Source organism: Lineus longissimus, chromosome 18 (genome assembly GCF_910592395.1).
Source record: "Lineus longissimus chromosome 18, tnLinLong1.2, whole genome shotgun sequence".
In the NCBI taxonomy this organism is placed as follows: domain Eukaryota; kingdom Metazoa; phylum Nemertea; class Pilidiophora; order Heteronemertea; family Lineidae; genus Lineus; species Lineus longissimus.
The window spans coordinates 13,400,144-13,421,216 of record NC_088325.1 but is presented as its reverse complement, the minus strand read 5'-3'; the positions used below and the strand labels follow the sequence as shown (position 1 = coordinate 13,421,216).

General features: G+C 40.7%; 1 protein-coding gene across 22 annotated transcripts in view; it reads left to right on the top strand.

Moving 5' to 3' along the window:
• The window catches only part of LOC135502141 (butyrophilin subfamily 1 member A1-like), a 58,370-nt gene extending 41,297 nt beyond the window's left edge, over positions 1–17,073 (top strand). For 10 of the 22 annotated variants that reach the window (XM_064794746.1, XM_064794743.1, XM_064794742.1 and 7 more), the window contains one exon: positions 3,431–8,406. In XM_064794746.1, coding sequence (XP_064650816.1) covers positions 3,431–3,627 — 197 coding nt within the window. In that variant the 3' untranslated portion in view covers positions 3,628–8,406. Of the gene's footprint in view, positions 1–3,430; positions 8,407–13,917; positions 14,055–15,674 lie in introns of those variants that run through there. The other 12 variants (XM_064794750.1, XM_064794747.1, XM_064794741.1 and 9 more) reach the window with 8 other exon arrangements.
• Positions 17,074–21,073: the final 4,000 nt, after the last annotated feature.

Below are 21,073 nucleotides of genomic sequence, written 5' to 3'. Positions count from 1 at the left end.
TTCACACAGTTGTCAAGCCTTGCAGTCCCCTTCCTCTGTGAATGCATTTCCTTCAGCAGTATTCTCACTCTAGCTCATTGGGTGTTGACTGCTTCTACGTGTGAGAACTGGGCTATAGACTGCTTGGGGTTTGGAAGTCACGGCTACTCATTCATGGAGTACGAGTATACCTTCTCATTCAATGCTGTGAGTCAGTGACCCAAGAATAGGCAACCTTCCTCAGTGATAATCGAGCACGTGTCTTGCATGCACACTATTGTTATTTCTTGCTCATTGTCAGACACATCTGCTTCTTCCCTCACATGGGAGTGCGTAAAAGTCAAGGTCTTGAGTAATTGTAGTGATACTAAAGCCTGTTCTTTCAATCCAAAGAATAGGTTACCTTTCAGGATGCAATAAAGAAAGTCTTTGCATCCGGATCATTGCCAGGGTAGACCATTAACATTATTGCCTCCGCAGTCAAAGTCTGTTACGTCAGCAGCATCTATGGAGTGAATTAGACCGTGCTTAATGGACGAGATGTACGACAACCTTAAGATCTAACGCCAACGCGGCATGATAAATTTACTTTGATGCAATTACGAGCACGAGGTCACAAAGTCAGAGGCTCATTCAGTTAGAATTGCCGAAGTGTTATTGACGCTGTCGTTTGTGAGGATGGTGCAAACACTTTGGCTGCATTTGCAGGTTTGAGAAACATTTAGGCGATTTGTCTTTAGATCTGAGTCATTGATTGACTTGTGATGGTCATATCGGCTGCTCGCGTTATACATTAAAGGGCTGTGGCTACATGCAGTTGGGACTGCTAGAGGCTGTTGGCCAACAAGGTCTGCTCTGCTGGCATAATGCATCAAAGGGCTGTGGCTACATGCAGTTGGGACTGCTAGAGGCTGTTGACCAACAAGGTCTACTCTGCTGGCGTAATGCATCAAAGGGCTGTGGCTACATGCAGTTGGGACTGCTAGAGGCTGTTGGCTAACAAGGTCTACTCTGCTGGCGTAATGCATTTAAGGGCTGTGGCTACATGCAGTTGGGACTGCTAGAGGCTGTTGGCTAACAAGGTCTACTCTGCTGGCGTAATGCATTTAAGGGCTGTGGCTACATGCAGTTGGGACTGCTAGAGGCTGTTGGCCAACAAGGTCTACTCTGCTGGCGTAATGTATCAAAGGGCTGTGGCTACATGCAGTTGGGACTGCTAGAGGCTGTTAGCCAACAAGGTCTACTGTCAAGGTCTGTTGGTCAACAAGGCTACGATATTTTTGCCCGAACAACTCCTCTACACCTGTGCGCACTGCTGAACCTGATCACACTGGCATAGCAATATATCAAATGGATCCTTTGCCAAGAACTCATTTGGTTTTATTGGGGCGTGATCATAATCATGGTCTGCTGAATCAGTTGCATAGCTTGGGTGGTTGATTTCAATATAAGTGCTTTCTGGATGACTTGGTAGGGCTTTGCTTGTTCTAACTGCGGTCATAGAAGGCACAGCTAACTAGATATTACACATATCCAAAGACTGCAGGAAGCAAGGATGACTTGCATTGGGCTGAGCATCTAATCTGAGCAGCTCGCCCTATGCTATCCCATTGGTCTGGATATGACTAAACTAGTTGCATTGATTTTTATATTATGGCGAATGGATGAGGTCCGTCTTGTCCCTTGGTGGTCTTGACAGCTGCGCCTTGAGATGAAAATAACTCCTAGATGTCCCGATAAGAAAATAATGAAAGATGAGTCTGCCAGAGGTGCCCAACAAACCAGCCAGAGATATTTCTTTTCATGGTATTGTCAGCCGTATAAAAGTAGGCAATGTTAGAAACAGCCACAGATGAATCCCATCCAAAGCAGCAAGATATGAGACTGCAGCAAGCATTGTTGGAGGCATGGATGTGGCAGTCACACCTACATGAATCCCAATCCCAAGCAGCAAGATCTGAGACTGCAGTAGGCATTGTTAGAGACATGGATGTAACAGCCACACCCTCACGACTCTCAATCCCAAGCAAGGTCTCGCACTGAAGCAAGAATCGCTAGAGACTAGGATGTGGCAATCACACCGATATGAATCCTGTCCCAAGCAGGAAGATACAGCACTGCAGCAAGCATCGCTAGAGACTAGGATGTTGCTAGAGACTAGGATTTTGAGTGCCTCTGCCCACATTGTTATGGATGGATGGAGGATATGAGCATTTGCCATCAAGACTAGCATGGATGGCAGCAGATCCTTCATCAAACCCAGTAAGAAGACTGATGACTTGTTATTGCATTGATGATGAAATAACGATTGGTGATCGAGATCCTGTGATTGACTGTCGCATCCTAATGAGATAAAAGAAAATGAAACAAATTATCTTGAGTCTTGTTTGAACAGGTGAATCCCCAAAGATTGGTTTTCTGGGCTGGAACTATTTGTACGCGGTGAGTCACTTAATGATGTTGCCTCCCCTCATCAAGGTTGTTAGGGTTAATCACTTTGACAGGTGTGACAGTTGAGATCGATTCGAAGCAGTGAGCGGGTGGGACTCATCAATTCATTTGCTATTTCGGGTAGAATGAGTTGCAGAGGTTGATATATATATGATGATGATGATGAGCTGTTTGATGTGGGAGGGAATTTCGAAGTTTGGTTCAAGGAGATTTTGAAAGTGTTGATTGTGGTAGGCCCATGTGATTTTGATGTTTGGGTTCTTATGATTGGGAATAAAGGATGTGACTATGATGATATTGTCTTTGAACATTTTACCCACGAAGCGATTTTGGAAGTCTGATTGTGTAACTGGTTAGAATTGAAGTGTGTTGTGTGTTGTTGAGTGTCGATGAGTAGAATACAGAGCGAGAAAATAATCTATTATAACTTTTCAATTATTCAGCTTTTAACATTTTTTTCTGAGTGACAGTTTAGTGTTGTGATTTGTTGTTGTGATGAACATGTTATGAGGTGAAAAATAAGATTTCAGAATTTATTGGAAAAACTAGTTTTATACATTCCTTTCCGCAACCTCTCCTGATTCCCAATAAACTTGCAGCAGGTTTAATTTCCAGCGTCAAAATGCTTAAAAACTTCATGAAATTTAGCTATTGCGTAAAAAACTTGTGCTTTGCAAATCATAGCTTGGTGCTTTTAATCATAAAACTGTAGCTGCTTGGCCTTTAAATAACTGTATATTTAGTCGATTTTCCAGAACTGATGGCAACAAAATTGCATAACAATATTTTGGTACCATTTCTGTTAAGATTTAAAATGTAAGGAATGCTTGATGTATGATAGCATATTTGGTTGTTCAACTGAAAAAAATTGATGTTGAAGTTTTGCAAATATGTATACCATCAGTTCTGTTCAGACATTGTCAATAATCCCAATAATCTTTGCTTAGCTGCTAAATCTTAGACCATCCCCTAATCGCTTACACCATTCTTTCACTTATAGATGCCGCCACTGGTAAAAGTGTACAAGCAGGACCGCTAACACAAGCGGAAATCATCGGCATAGCTGCAGGGGCTGGAGTCGGTTTACTCTTAATCCTGCTAGGTGTCGCCTGTTTCTTTAAAAGTCGACGGTCAGCATCGCAGAGTGAAGAGGAAGATCCCATGAATAAGAAGCCACCGCCACCGCAGGACGTGTAGCCCCGATTCCAACGAAAGATGCCATCACTCCCAAGCCCTCAAAATCAGCATACTCTTCTACCTGACGCGCGGGATATAGTCTTCTGCCAATCTATTGACTCATTCTGGATACTTCATCCTGTCGGTCTCATGGAATTACATCTGTTAATTTCGGACTAAGTTTTTTGCATGGGATATTTTCACATTAGGATCAAGTATTCTGCAGTATTTATTCAAGGTTCTTGGCCCTGCCTGTCCAGGACAGGCAGAACTTTGAACAAATTCTGGATATTTGACAAAGGTCTCATGCAGTTGACGGATATATGTTGCATGAACTTTTATAATGAAATGAAACTGAGAACGGTTGTGATGACCTGATCGAAAAAATACATTTGGATACAGAGACTTATCAATATATGTGACTCTAGTCTCAAAAGGATATACAGTTTAGCACTATTCTGTCTATCATGTTGCATTTTGAGAGAAAAAAATGGTTTTTCAAACTGAGGTGGAACACCTTTGAAGTGTCAGAAGAGCTTTGTACATGTTACATATAGAATAACAGCTAGAATCTACATTTGTACGACATACAATCCCATCATATCAATAACACCAAGAATAAATCAAGACTAGTCTTTAGTAATTCTTGATAACATAGATCTCGCATGCAATAACTATAACTGCCAACAACCTACATCAATAGCTGCATATTAGGCAACTGACGACTCTGAACTAAGTCATGATATCATGAATGCTGTGTGGAATATGACATGTATGATGGCATTCTCTCATCAACCCTTTCGCTTGAGTAGGGTTTGGGCAGTGTGCCGTACCCGACCCTGGCCCACACCCGGTATAGACCGAGCAGCCTGGATCCCAACTTGGCCGAGCAAACGTTTCATTGTAAAATAGCTAGCATTACCCATTGTAGGGATGAGGTCTGCATTGAATGAGTGCAGTGCTGCCATCAAATTGTTTTTGTGGCAATGATGGCTTCGATTGGATAGCAGCAGAGCTTGTTGTTTATCTGATCAATCAGTCAGTCAATTAGTCAATATTACAGTTCTACATGTGGGGCACCTTGATTAGTACACAGTTGCAAGATATCTTAAATTCATCAGTGAAATGGTGTGTTGAACTGATATTCAAGTTTACATTGTAAGATAAGAGAGGATTTTGTCTCCAGCAGGATTTTGAGGTTAACCAGATTTTGACCGTTTCAGAGGAGATAGGATGCATATTCCAGTATATATACTGTTCCGAATTGAAGAAGGTTTGCGCTGTCTTGCGATGATAACATTTTGGGGTATTTTGTCCACACTTGTTGAAACACCAAGTTTGGGACTCCTGTTCTATTGGTGTTAAAGCAAGTGTTGCATTGTGACAAGAGCCCTTGCTGGGAGAAGGACAAAGTGACACGCTGTTGTGGACATAACATTTGGATTATACAATGTTGTCATTTGGCCTCTCTGGTTCGCCTAGTTCATTTCATCTGAAGTTCACTGGAATAACGTATGATACTGTTCCCGTCAACTTCAGATAAGATTTAAATCGATCAGGGACTTTGTATCGATGCCCTGTTCGACTTGATTTGTGTCAGTTGTCTCGACCAAGGAAGATTTTTCCATGATTTTACTCTTTTTGCCAATATTCGGGGATTACTTCCGATAGGATTATGTGTATGCTCTCATAATTCATATTCAAGCCATTTGTGTTATTTTGTCTTTCTTTGCGATTCTGCAAGACACAGGGAGTTGGAGATATACATATAGGGTCATAGGCAATGTGATTTGATAAGAGCGCGACCCAGTGTTTTTTGTGTAGATATTTTTTCTTCCTGAAATCCGTCATTTACTTGTATATTTTTAGTCAGAAACTTGGTGAAATTTTTTCCCCTGAATTTGCACTGCTAAAACAAAAAATCTATAACTAAACTGTGTCGCTTCCATTTCTCCCAGTGAAATATTAATATACGTATTATTATTAGCAGAAGAGTCTTGTTTTTTACACCGTCAAGGAAACCAGTGCTCCAGCATACCTCTTTTTAAACCTGGGGTGTACACGGTGGGTTAAGGTATCGGTTGTTGCCGTAGAAAAATACGTGCTTACCTGGAGAGGAAATGATGATACAAAGGAAACAGACAGAAGTAAGTTCATTTTGAGGGGTGTAAGGCCCGCATTAGTTATTTTTATCCGATTGTACCCCTCCGACACTGTAATGGGAGAGCCTTGTTTCTATTGTGGTGCAAAGGTATTTAAAACCAATACCTTTACCCATCGTGTAGATTAGTTCCCAGATTAAGATGTTCTTGTATAAGGAGGTCCTCGTGACGACCTAAAGGCCTACTATGGGAGGATGGTTCTCCCCATGTTTATCATTTTAAATTATCAGTACATGAAAGGAGTTTCGAATTTTTGGTTTGAAATTTTGTGTGAGTTTTCCCTGTGCAAGGCCAACTTGGTCTTCGACAAGGCTTGTTGACAATTGCACGGATATTTAGTTGAAATTTTCAGGGTCGATTTGGATCCAGTGATTATGCAAATTTAGAATCTAGAAATGATTGGAAGGGTGTCTTATATTTGGTCATGTGTTTGGGATTTTCAGCGGGGTGTGGAGACGAAGGTATTGGTGGCCATTTATTGACGATAATGTTTTGCACATGCAAGCATCCATCAGCCACTGAAGTCGTTCCCTGCGGGAAGGGGGCTATTGATGTGCTAGTACGTGTTTAGAACCAAAATAGCTGCCGATATCACTCTTCTCTGCCCCTGGTGGGAATCTCTGGAATGAACATTATTTGCATGAAATTGGGAATCATTATTCATGAAATTTGTAAAATATGTTCAAAGGAATCGGCCAATTTATCATGTTTATGCCAAGTGAGAAGAAATCTTTAGCTTGAGGATGTTTTTGTAAAGCTTGTTTGTCTTAAAGACATGGTTGGTGTTCAATTTGTTTTGTCGAAAATATAATATTTGTAGCTCTAGTATGATACGCTTTAAGCCCCTGTCTTATTATTTGACGATACATCAAGAAGTGACTTGTGAATCCGAGGTAGATAAGAGGAGCTTGCCCAAATCAAACCTAGCCAGACTTAGTCTGATGCAAGCTTTGGGCACAGTGGCGCCTTGAAATCTTTCTTGAAATCGTACCTGACTTTTGTATTAAGGCATGAATTAAATGCCTTCAAAGTGAAAAGTTAAACTCTCGTTAAAACTATGGAATCGAATTATGTTGCATATTTCATGTTCACGTTTGAAAATTTCATTTAAACAGATGAGATAATGAAGTTCGTAATCCAGCTTTGCTCTATTAGAAAAAGTTAATCTGCGCATGGCCTCGCTAATATTTAACGCTCATCACCCATAACTACTAGATGTGCCAGTTTCTACTTACTTATATCTTGCCAATTTTTTTGCCTGGTCAAGAAGATTTTAGTCCCTTTATGCTGAATTCAAACTCCATTCGGAGCGTTAAAACAGTTATATTTAAAAAGATCGCGCTAATATAGTTTTAACCGAATGCGTTTCTTAGAGAGGAATACATTTGAAACCATTGTTTTACTGAAATTTAAATTTGTTTGTAAAATACTGAAATTCGAACTGGTTCTCCATAAGTTTTGCCATTTTAGTGGAATATGAAATATGCTGATGTCAGCATTGACATCTTGAATCTTCATGGATTTTGTGTTATTGTTATGAAATACCGGTACAGATGTCTGAAATACTGGTACAGATGTCTGAAATACCGGTACAAATGTCTGAAATACTAATGTCGTGAAATTGTCTCTGTCGAGGCGAGTCTTTTAAATCTGTGGATGGAATCATCGTTTCCGATGTTATCACAGCTTGTTGACAATGTTTGTTAGTTTTAAATAACATTGTTTCAATGTTAATTGCACCCGTGGGAATTAAACGTGTTGTGCTGGCATCAGAAAAAAGTAGTTTCAGAACACTTACTCCAGAGTTGACCATAGGCATAGCCATTTCGGTTAGAACTTGAAATCCTAAAGCAATAAGACCTCCTTCAAATTGAAATGAATACCGATTTCAAAGGTTGGGATCTGTTCTCTGAAAAACAAACATCTGACTCCCACCATTGAAATTGGCAATCACTTTGGTTTGAAAAAGTTCTAATAGCATTCCGCGAAGATGACGTCACTGCAGCTGCTGCCCTCTATTTCTCCATCGCTGAATTACAGGCAATGTCGGACAAACATGCGGTTTCGTAATGGATTCAGGCTTTCTAACTAGGGCAGTTAGATTCAATCTGGCACATGTCCGAGTGTTGGAAATACTACATAATTGTTCTGAATATTTCTCTCTCTGACTCTATGGTATCATTCATGCTAAAAACAATGCAGGGTCAAAAGTAATTGACTTTGAAATAAGCTCAAATGCGTAGAAATAAGTGTCGATGTCCGACTGTCACGTGACTAAAACGTCATCAATATCTTATGCAAATGACCTTGTGAGCTATAAATGGTAACTTCGCGGAATGCTATTGCTGTATGATTTCAAGTTTTAGCCAAAATGGTTTTGCCAAGGCTAACTAGTTGTGGGAATACTGGATGAGCCAGCACTTGATCGAGTTTTGAAATCAGTATCTGCTGCTTCTGTCTGTAAATTAGACATGAAGTTAAAGGGAACTGGAACCGCCGAGCGATTTATTAAACTTTTCGACTTTCACCGCCCGAGAAAGTCAAACTTCCAACGTGCTATTCGAGTTTAGATTTGTAGCTCCGCCCCCAATGCCCGAGCATGCGCAGTTCAATTTGTTATTATTGAGAATCATGTGAGAATCACGTGAGTCATGCGATCTTTCATTCAAGAGTTTTCGTAGTAAATTCCATAGTAGTGATGTCACTCAATGATTGACAGCTAGGCGCCATGTTTCATTCATGCCTCGTTCTGATCACCCGATACGCGGGAAATGAAAACGAGGTCATACGAACTGGCTTGGCGGTTTCAGTTCCCTTTAATTACCCTTCATTCGGGCAGGTTGAGTTGGGTCAATCTTTAATTAGATTGGCAGATGGAATGAAGTGCATTGCCTAAGGTTCCAAGAGAAACACGTAATCGGCCTTGCTACCTGAAATCACAAAGCAGCGGCCGGGGTATATCCCAAAGTAAAATACTAACTTGTCTTTCCCATGGGTTTTAAAGTTGAAGGTTGTTTATTGCTGCCAGTTTTACCATTTTCACTTTTCGAGACGTAAATATTGATGAAATGTACATACTTGTATATTTTGTTTATGATGATTTTGTACGCTTTCATGTATATTCAGCAGCACTCTTGTCTAATGCTGCGATGGTGACTGTTGCCATGGCAATGCATTTTATAAATAAACCAAAACATGCTTAGCTTTGTTGTCTGTGAATCTGGTTATCGTGAGTTAATGTTGTACTCTACAATGGTGGCTTTAGTGTAGCTAGTTGTAAGGTCAAGGCTGTTTTATTTTCAAGGTCGTTGCAAGTGTGACTGACCTTGAAAACAAGGTCGTTAGCAGGCAGCTTTTATGTACCTAAGGTCATTGTATGCTATCTGTTGGTCAGACAACCAAGGTCATTGTATGACCTCTAAAGCAAGGTCATTGTATGACTTCTAAGGCAAGGTCATTGTGTTTGTATAATCTTGAACTTGCATACCCTTTTTGCATTTTAATGATTTTAAAATAAGTGTATAAATAGCTTCTAGGGAATGCAACTAAGTTGCCAAGGTTTCATAGATGTAAACAGAGCATAATTATAACCTTGGGTAAGACGCTTTTACTGCAATTTGATAGAAGGGTCCTAAAAGGGAATCAAATTGTGCATTTTATGACATTTTCTGGTATTGCCTGTGACGGGTCAAAGATGATAAACACTATGGTTTGTAATTCTGCTCTGTGCTCTGGCACATTGGATGTTCATGTACATGTATGATAGATGTTCTGGAATTATTTGAAGAATAAACGATTTTTAATTAACAATGTATTGCGTCTTTCATTATCATTCTGAACAACTTTTTTGTTCAAAAGTGTACAATTTTGTTCAAATTTCCATGGCACATGCATTGGTGATTTGGCAAGTTCCATGTGTGCTCCTTATAAACTTTCTTAGATCCTTCATAGATTATTTCCCGACAGTCTTCACAGTGGAAAAGCATATCCAGGACCCTGCCTCTTCCTGCCAGCAAGGGTGTGGCTCAAACTTGAATTAGTCAGACACTTGTGGATTTGGCATGATCTCCACAAGCCCTTTGCTGACACCTGGTGTTCTGGTTGTGACCTAGATCTTCTTGGTCCATCGACTGCTTTTGCTCCAAGCTGTTTGACCAGTTGACTTGGGTAACTACAGCCCACGCTAAGGAGATATTTTGCTTGTGGTTTGATTAGTTTATGAGACTGTTGGTGACTCCCAGGTATCGCCTTGAGACATTTGGTTGCAGAAGCTTTACAGTTTATGCCAGCAAATTATGGAACTCGCTGGACACTAACACCCGCAACAGCTCCACCGTCAGCGAGTTCAAAAGAAGATTAAAAACCAAACTATTTGAACAGTGTTTTTGTTAAGTGCAGCTGAGCAATTTTTCTAATTGGATTTTGCGCTATATAAATGCTATTTGTATGTATGTATGTATGTATGAGACATTTACAGATGGATTCTGCCAGAGACAGTGAAGCTGCAATGCAACAAGAGACTTTGACACACATCTGTTGTGACTGTCACGGAAATCAGACGGTGGGAGGTTTGAAGTCTCCAGGCTACCCCTGTAGATTGGGCATACAACAATAGGGGTACCTGGCAAACAATTAGAGGTCAAAATGTCAGGCTAAATCTGGATAATCACAGGTGTTCAAGGGATCCAAGTTCACGATTATTACCTTGAGGCTGAAAGGGTGGAGAATTTATGCTAGGTGTATTCCTGGGAAGTCTGAGGGTGTAGATAATTAGTCATATCAGTTTTTCTGTGTATTCTTGGAAGGTCGTTTGAAGGATGTTGGGGTGAAGGATGTAAAACACGCTGGAAACTGTTGCGTCAGTTTGTCTCCTCGATCTCTGATGTAGTTCCAAGTAGATGTGATTCCTAGAACATGCTGGAAGTCATTTGAAGTATCTGATACACTGATAAAGAAGAGAACCTTTCTACACAAAATTCCCCTCTCGGAATGAATCTGAACGATCCTGGTTTTGGGCCGAAAAGGGTAAAAGCATTATGTTCGACGCAGCTTTTTAGGCATGTAACTCGAATATCTCCGACCCCTTATTCATTTCCTTCTTATTTTCTAGTCAAAGAGTGCCATAATTGCAATGGGGACCACTGGGAATGATTCGTTACGGGCACACAGAGAGAAAATAGGATATCAATGTGAACGGATGTAATTGTATGATGAGCTTCATTAGAATTCATGGTCAGGATTTTTATTTGTCTTTAACGCATCAAGGCTGGAGATGACTGGATGGGATCGATAGATTTTGGAAATGTCCGTATTGTCAGAAAGGCAATTAGTTACTTGTTCAACTCGCCATCCCTTTGTGCGCTATTGTCCGATGTGGTCAGTGGTCTTTGTGGAATGATTCATCCTGGTGATTTATATCCATGGCAAGGTTGTGAACCTTTGCCTTTTGGTCCCTTGCCTTTGATACTTGTAATTAGCCGTTTGATGGTGCCTCTGTCTGAACCTTGGGCGGCCATGTGAATGTCCGCATAAAAGACAGAAAAGCGAAGGCCGTTTCAGTTTATGGTCAAGGTGATTCATTCCCTTGATTGAATACAGGTCACTCGGATCGTCTTGTGAAACAGATGAAGCTAATCAATCCCTTAATTGTCAGTCTGTGTCTGCGGACACGGCCATTGTCCATTTTATGCGATCTCCTCAGGTGATCAGGAACTTTGCGTGCTGTGCAATGACTCATCATGGTGAAACAACCTTGCAGCTCTGTTTTTGGAAACTTGTCCGATTCCAAATTCTACCTGTCTACGAATTCTTCCCAAACATTTTCATTAATCTGTGTCCAATTGTCTACCTAAGCTGAAGTCTGAGAGGTCCTCTTGAGACAATTGGGAATCATCCCAGTCTAGCTGTCGGTATGGCCTCAGGCCATTCCACAATCCATTCTAACTTCACAGTGCCAACCAGAGACGAATTGGCCTGTTGAACCAATTGTCCATCACTCTTTCAACCGACACCTAATAATTATCATGAATCAGGATTGCCGCCAGAAATGAACATCAAGGGAGACATCTCAAACAAAGATGGCTCAAACTACCTCAGCAAATCGTGATTAATTTTACAGACTTGCTTCATCACGAACACGGAGTATGACTCATAACGTAATGTCTCCTATCCAAGGTTTACGTAACCAGCTATCCGGGAAGTCCATTACGGTTTGTTGATTTCGTATTAAGGAGGACCCCTGGGAGCAATTATGTTGTGTGATTTCGTTGATGCTGCTGCGTGGCCTGCATCCTAATCTTAGCGTTTCAATAGATTTTTGCGGCGGTCTATGGTTTGCGGTAATAGGAATTGGTGCTCATGGCCAATAGAGTTCAGGGTCACTGGCATGAAGGTCGGCAAGAATGCTTTGATATGGCTTGGAGACTTTCCTTCTAAGGATTCAAGGTCACTGGCATGAAGGTCGGCCAGAATGCTTTGATATGGCTTGGAGACTTTCCTTCGAAGGATTCAAGGTCACTGGCATGAAGGTCGGCCAGAATGCTTTGATATGGCTTGGAGACTTTCCTTCTAAGGATTCAAGGTCACTGGCATGAAGGTCGGCCAGAATGCTTTGATATGGCTCGGAGACTTTCCTTCTAAGGATGCCTTGGAGGACCTTGTGCAACCTCTCTCGCATAAGCGACCCGCGAACAGCGAGTTGAATCACTGAAACCTACGATATAAAGTACACCCCTGTTCATATGGAATTTACCGATTGGGTTAAATGTCCTTTAGCATTGGTTCCGGCGTCTGCTGATGCAGCCATAAACAATGGGATAGAATAATCATCCAAAACCACGGATGAGATTAACCCAGCAGATTTCTTACGCTTCATAAACCTTTATGATTGGTCAGCCACCCGTGCATCATGGGAAGGAACATCTCTCGGTGATCACAGTTTTCCTGGTATCCATTTTGCTGGGTGATGCAATCTTGATTATCAATTCACGCCACACCTTGTCCAATTAAATTAAGTGCTCGGATAATGCTATCCTGGAGGACCTTGCATGAGGTATGCGAGTCAAGTCTGTTTTTGGTTTGGGTGTATTTGCTTCAATTTTGCTCAGGAGGGTCTCCATCCTGCAGAAATCCGAGGTAAATGTTCCTGTCTCTGCCCTGCACACAAACCCATGGATGAGAGGTATAAGAACTTTGGGCAGCTACCATCCTACCCTTCTTCAGAGGCTGTGCTAAACTCAATCGGTTTATGAGTGATTATGCATCGATTGGTGCTAAGATTGAATCAGGTGTCTTCATCAAGTAACTTCATCGTCCAATTAGCAATTAGCAATTTTGTCTTCTGATCACTCGATTGTATCGATGGCAAAATCTGGCTCTATCCTGAGACTAACTTCAAATCAATTCATTATTAAGAGAAGGCATAGACGTTGATTAATTCAGTGATGTTCGTTATCCTGAGAAAGGTCAGTTACTAATTATCGTAGTGATGTTACGACATGATGACGATGTCGATAGAATGTGATGAGTCAGCAGATTTGATTTGTGATCCATAATTGATTGATTCACAAATGATGATCTTGCCTTTGTTGTAGGGAGCCATTTCTGTAAAAATCTTAATTTGGCCAGTTGGATATCAATTCCTTTGACTCAACTAGACACTGGGTAATATTTATAAAGACTAGTAAATGCTTTTACTACAGTTTTCTACAGAGATGGCTAGTGTAAATGTACATGAAGTTTAAAGTAAAAGCATTTACTAGTCTTTTATAAATATCAGCCACTGTCTATTGATTGAACATTGGTGCTGCAGCCTTTGAGAAGTTTCTCGAACTTTAGCCCCCTGTTGAGACGCAATAACGTGGCATACTGATGCTGTCACCTGGCAACAAAGTGATGCACTAAGATATGATGACATGCTGGAATTTGTCGCTAATCGACTCGCTTGTAAATTATATTACCTTTTCTTGATTACAGAAGATCGTACAGAAAAAAGTTGATCTCAATTATGTTCTTATTGGTATCTTCTTATAGATAAAGAACCTATTCATGTAATATGCTTCTAAATTCTTTGAAATTACAGAAAATTTCCATGAAACCATCTTCACCAAAGTTCTTTATCTAATTGTTTACGACTTATCTTTCTTTGCAGTCACCCCCGGTCCACCTCAACCCATAATGGCCATAGGTAGCACTGTAGCCGCAGTGCTAGTACCCGTTATGGTCGTCATAGTAATCATAATTTTAATCGTCATTGTCGTGCGTCGAATACGTAAAAAAAGAAAAAGAGTGAGTTTTTTTAGATGATTTTTGGTGAAGCTTTTTAGCACTTTTCTTAACCCTTTACTGTCGCATAATCTGCTCAGCGGCTGCCTTGTAGAGTCAATAGAGACATAGTTATAAGGATATAACACAATTTGAAAAGATAGCTCAAAGAAGCATTTGAAAAGGGAACCAGATTGGTTTTGTAGCTGTAGGGTTAAGTTCCCTGCCCAAGGCCACAAAGACAAACAAACAGTGATTCTCCAAAATTTACCTCACAACCTGCAGTAATTCCCACGACCCCTCGTTGAAAGTTGAAAAAGGACGTTTTCGTCAAGTAACTCTACCGTAAGTGCACCCCTGCAGGTTATGCTATGATATGTTATTCACTGTAAAAGGGTTAATTCACCTCACTCTGAAGTTTTAAGTATGCTTTTAAAGACAACCTAACAAACTTTCTCACTGTAAACATGTGCACATCTTTCTATTTTTCACTCCTTCCAAGGCAAGAGAACTTGACATGCTAAGCTAGTCCCAAGTCAAGTTTGTTGTTGACGTTTCTCACTGTAAACATGTGCACATCTTTCTATTTTTCACTCCTTCCAAGGCAAAAGAACTTGACATGCTTTTAAGGTAGTCCCAAGTCAAGTTTGTTGTTGAAGGAGCAGATAGATGGTGTCACCATCTATCATGAGAACTGTGCATTGGTAGTGTATATCAAGTGCTTAGAACACAAATGACATAACTATACTATTAGTGCATGGTTCATTTGATAGATGGCGCTAATGTCTATCCTTTGTGCGGTATTCCTTTCAAGAGAGTGCCACCACGCTGCAAAGCTGTGCTCCGAATCGCATGTCAAGTTATTTTCTCATTTATGGTATTCATCATAAGTTTTCCCTTCTTCGCCAATAAACGTTGTCTAACCTAGGTGGTAGATTTTCCGTCTAAACTTTGTTGTGAGCTTTCCCGTGTTGTAACATGGTGGTAGTTTTCAAAACCTTCTCGTCCCTTGAGAACTAAAATGTTGTACAGTGGAACCCCGGGAACGAGACCACTCATGGGACCGAGGTTGAATGGTCACGTTACCGGGGTAGTCGCGTTAGTGAAGTTGAAAATCCGGGGTCAAAATGCATAATTAGGTTTTCCCGCCGAATTTGTTGAACTTATTCATAAGTTCAAAATTCTGACAAATTTTCAAAGCCAAAATTTTTGGGGCTGATGATGTTTCTTCATTTTGAGCAGAAAAAAAACAAGTGAAAAAAATATTTGGACTCAGAAATTTTTTCATCTTTCTGTCAGTTCAAAAAAAATGTTTACAAAAATTTTCAAAGTCCAAAAAGTTTTGAGACTGATGATGTTGCGTCATTTTGAGCAGAAAAAAACAACTTTAAAAAAAGATTTGGATTTAGAAATTTTTTCATCTTTTTTGCAGTTCAAAAAAAAAATTTCACAATTTTTTTTCAAAGTCCAAAAAGTTTTGGGACTGATGACGCTGCTTCATTTTGAGCAGAAAAAAAACAAAGTGAAAAAAAAATTTGGATTTAACATTGCTCTGGATGTCCTCTGGTTGTCTCACCAAACAATCAGTGGCCATAGTCACTTTATATCCTGCCTTTTTATCGATCGATCTCTCGTCTTTTTCAGTCTTCCCAAAGCTATCAGCAGCCATCATCTCCGCCATCGTGATTGGTGCATTCCTGGGCGTCATCGTCATACTCGTACTCATAATCGTCATACTGAAAATCACCAAGAAGGTTTGCTGGACGAAGATGGGCATCAAGCCTGTAGGAGTTTCATTAGTGGATGTAAAATGATAATCGATGCGACTTTTTGGACTTCAAAAGCAGCCGAAGTCCGAAATTAAATGCAATGTTCAGCAGAACCTCTCTATTAAGGACACTCTTAGGACTTGCAAATACTGTCCCTAATTGAGAGGTGTCCTGATTAGAGAAGTCCATTTCAATCTGGTACCAAATGCAGTGACCACAATAGAGAAGGTGTCCTCAATACAGAGGTGTCCGCTAAGGGAGGTTCCACTCTGTATAAAAAAACACCACACAATTTGGATTTCTAAGGTTACAGACCACACTCGAGTGTAGGGTTTGTAGGGTTCAAGGGGTTAAAAAGTATTTCCAACGTTATAAAACAAATCATGTGAGATTAAGGGAAGCATGTGAAATTAAGGGAAGTTTTGATAATATTAGTTGCACTGTATATGTGTTTTGGCAAATCTTTTTAAAAGGGTACGACATTCGTATCGTGAGTCAGGACAATAGAGCTGAACACACAGTGCTGTGGTGCAGTTTTCGTGCTTGGAGCTTGGCTGAGACTTGGTGTATAATTGTTTGTTTACCTGCCTACACGACGGCAATGTTGAAATTTATATTCAGTAAATGTTCACGCGATTGAAAATTTTCAAATTCAATTTCGAATTTTGTTTAGAATTTTGCACAATTTGTGGTCTGTTTATAAAATGTGACTCGCTCTACCAAAACTAGGCGCTTGTCGCATCTGAACTTGACAGGTTGATACGGACTTGTTGTTCATTTCCCTATTGTAGACCTTTTGTGAAATGTGACCAAATCAGTTTGTAATAGATTTCACAAAAGGTCTACAGTAGGGAAATGAACAACAAGTCCGTATCAACCTGTCGAGTTCAGATGCGACAAGCGCCTAGTTTTGGTAGAGCGAGTCACAAATTACATGTATGATGTTTGAACTGTGTCAATGTCAACTTAAGGACCATGTCAAAAATTATGTAATGTGCAGAATACTAGAAGCCAAACCCTTCTGCAAATTATGAGAAAGCCTCTTCAAGCTGGTTATCTTTCCTGCCAGCTGGTTATCAAATCAGTTGGCTATTTACCGGGAAGTATTTTGTCAGCATAATACATGAATTTTGAGATGGACACCTATACTGGCAAATATACCGAGCATAAGTTTGACAAAAATCTTCCGAATTTGGTCTAAAATCTATTTTGGGCGGACATAAATTTTATGTTGGGGACAATTGCCATTGTAATCTTATAGTTCTCTTGTTCTATGCAATGTTTCTAATTGTTGATATTGTTTTTCAATAAACAGATTAAGATTAGGTCAAGACTGCCTCGTCTTCTTATTTTGACATGAAATCCTTTCACAGCAACAATAAGATAACGTCTGATGCTGTCACTTTCACCTTTAAAGGGATTCACTGTTCATATTCGGAGTTGACCAGTGAGGCTGTCTCTTGAGTTGACTGGCTGGTTGTGACGTTGTCTCTTGAGTAAGTCAGTCATGTGAGGCTGTATCTTGAGTTGACTGTCTGGTTGTGACATTGTCTCTAGAGTTGACAAATTGTGTAAAGATGTCTCTTGAGTTGACTGGCTAGTTGTGACATTGTCTCTAGAGTTGACCAGTTGCATAACACTTGTTGCCTACATGTAGTTGTGACTTCATCCCTAGAGTTGACCAGCAGTGTAAGGCTGTCTCTTGAGTTAACTGGCTAGTTGTGACATTGTCTCTAGAGTTGACCAGCAGTGTATAAATAAGACTGTCTCTTGAGTTGACTGGCTAGTTGTGATGTTGTCTCTAGAGTTGACCAATTGTGTAAGGCTGTCTCTTGAGTTGACTGGCTAGTTGTGAGATTGTCTCTAGAGTTGACCAGTAAGGCTGTATCTTGAGTTGATTGTCTGGTTGTGACATTGTCTCTAGAGTTGACCAATTGTGTATGGCTGTCTCTTGAGTTAACTGGCTAGTTGTGACATTGTCTCTAGAGTTGACCAATTGTGTAAAGCTGTCTCTTGAGTTGACTGGCTAGTTGTGACATTGTCTCTAGAGTTGACCAATTGTGTAAAGCTGTCTCTTGAGTTAACTGGCTAGTTGTGACATTGTCTCTAGAGTTGACCAATTGTGTAAAGCTGTCTCTTGAGTTAACTGGCTAGTTGTGACATTGTCTCTAGAGTTCACCAATTGTATAGCTGTCTCTTGAGTTGACTGTCTGGTTGTGACATTGTCTCTTGAGTAAATCAGTCATGTGAGGCTGTATCTTGAGTTGACTGTCTGGTTGTGACATTGTCTCTAGAATAAATCAGTCATGTGAGGCTGTCTCTTTCGTTGACCGACTGGCTGTGACGTTGTCTCTATCTAGAGTGGACCAGTTGTGTAAGTCCATCTCTTTAATTGACCTGCTAGTCCCTGCAATTGAAAAGTGCAGCCCCAGCCTCCCTGGCTAGTTTAGCATCACAAGGATAGATGGAGTTAGTTGAAGATGCATGTGGCCTGTCTATAATAGTCAGGTACAGGACACCATGTATGAAGCAAACACATGGTGTAGTTTGTTCTGTCATCGCTATAGGCTTAGGAATATCTCTGTGATAGCTGGATTCTCAATCTGAAGACAACACAGAGTTTGGAAATTATACTCATTACTGGTAAGATAGTTTATTATCTGGATTGATGCATATTCTATTTTATTCAGGTTAGCATGCCTAAGTGAATTGTTAGTTGCATGATAAGCAGCACGTGACAGCACATGCCACTGCCACTGAGTGAGGGGATCAGAAAGGGGTTAATAGGTAGAAGAGGGGCAAGAAGTCAACAGAAGTCTCATAGTCCCTTATGGCACCTCTGTGGACTCCTTTTTCTAACTTGACCCACCCTTTGACATTTTACAATGTTTAACCCCTTACTGACCCTGTACTGACAAATGTACAAAAGAAAGATATCACCAGGCCTACTTGCAGGGTCATTTGTTCACCCTTCAGAACGGACTGCATATTCAGTATGAATGGCATAACAGAAGACATATTTCGGGTGAATCAAGGTTTTCGGAGAAAGAGGGCCAACCTGGCTCAAGCTAGCTGGGTGTGTCATACTCTAATTCCTGGTCAATTTCAACACCGTTAAGGTGGTCTGTTTTTGTTCATACAGGAGATGAAATAATAGCTATCTCGGGGTTGGCTTGACCCTGGCTGTCGGGGCTAGGCATCTTGACCTGCATTTGCAAGAATGTCTGTAAAAATAAAATGGATTCGGAATTCACCAATTTGTTCGTATAAGAAATACATATACATGCCATACAGCAAGTCAAGAAAGAAAAATGCGTCATATTTTGTATAACCTACGTGTTTAAGATGCCGGCAGATTGTCTTAGTTTAATTTTTGACACCACACTATTGTTTGTTTCTCTCAAGTACAAATTTTGGGTATTTTTCATTTGGGGTACTTCTAATATGTTAAAGGTTTTTTTCTCTGGAGATGACCACCATTGCACCCTGGTGGAAGTCTTAGGAGAAACTTGACCCCCCAGTTCTGGTGTGGGAAGGGAGATCTGGCGCCTCATCTGATGAGGAGTCCCCTCACCTTCTGGCCAGCCGGCTGTGGCTGGATTCGGGTCTCGGTTAGCCCTGGACTGACTTGCCAGTCTAGCCAGTCCAAGGCCTACTTTCAGTGCTGGCTGGGATGGCTTGCATGTCACATCGAACCTTCAGCGTTGCCATGCTAATCAGCTAGGCCTGCGCTGCTAAGATGTTATCAAGTATTTATTAATTTCTGATATTACAATGCCCGAGACAAATGTGACTGCAGATGTGTTTCTAGTAGATTTACGCTGATGTCGCCGCTGGCAAGTGAGATAACTTATGAATAGCGCTGTATGCACATCATGTGCAGTCATAAACTCGATGGATGGATGCAATCCTACATTGTCCAGGATGATCCCATATGGTAAAACTAATCCAATTTTTCCTCAGCTTGGCAAAAAACATTGATTAGATTTTCTCAGCAGTTGCGATGATCCATCTCGGGTCCGTTGTCCGAATTATAAATAAGACCATCGATCGTTGAAAACGGTGCAGTACCTGCAGTGGCCTTCTTGACATTGATACCCTTTGAGAAAAACAGGATTAATTTTCAATTCAAAGGTGTGACTTTCGAATGGTGTTTGCCTTTTGTTTCCAGCCCTCTCTGTTCTGGAGATATCATCTCTTTCACATTTGGTACAACTTTTCACCTGAACTCTATCGCAAAAAGAAAGTTTTTTTCGTTGAGAAAAAGGGGGATGGTCTTGCAATAAAAAATCGATCAGAAATAATATTTGAAATCGATGCAGTGGTTCCAATTCTACACCCATTCTGAGGTGATGAGGTATGGTTCTCAACTGGTTCTCGACAGCAATGAAACAGGTAACAAAATATCACACCGTACAGGTGTTTGGAGCACATTTCAAATCGAAATCTGTCTGTTATTGAGTGTTATTTCCAATGATGACTAACTCTTCACCACTTGTAACAGTAAAGGCAGGTGCTAACATCTTCTTTAAGCACTTGTACCATCTGTTAGGATATCAGAATGCCATAAAATGATATCGGATATTGGATAACGAAATCTCACTTAATAAGTGGGGTGGTTGCATCGTCGTCACCGATTGACGTGGTCACGACAACCCGTCCTCATCAATGTGGCCGTTCAGTGTACTTGCTCTAATGTTACTACCGACAAGAAATCGTCACCTATATTCATCGATGGATCATCGATTTCCCTCCCATGGTGTGATTTGAGCAGGTTCTTCCAATAATCCAGAGGTCCAATGCTGCGATGAGAATGTGACGTGAAGTTCTAACCAGCTATCATTGACAACCCTGTCAATTGCCTGGGACACTTTTTCTAATTTAACCTATTGCCAGGGTACATTTAGATGATTCCTACCCCTTCCTATTGGTAGGTATCCACCTGGGACTCTTAGAGCTAGTAACGTCAATGACTTATTTGCTCTTGTTGTGTTGATTGGGAAATGTTGCTCCTGAGTTACTGAGAGAGGTCCCTAAGCGCTGCCACAAACAGCTACCACACCTTTGAACTGGAGTACGTGGAACCATTAGCCCGTAAGAGTGGTTCACCAAGAGATTAGCGTATCATCGTAACAGTGTCTAGCAGTCATACTGGGAGTAGCGCTAGCACTAGCAGCCATCGCTTGACTGTATAAAAACCTAAAAAACCTTTTCAGTAGAAACAGCTGGTTTTCTATGTCAGTTGATAAAACAATTCTGGTCTTCAGACAATCC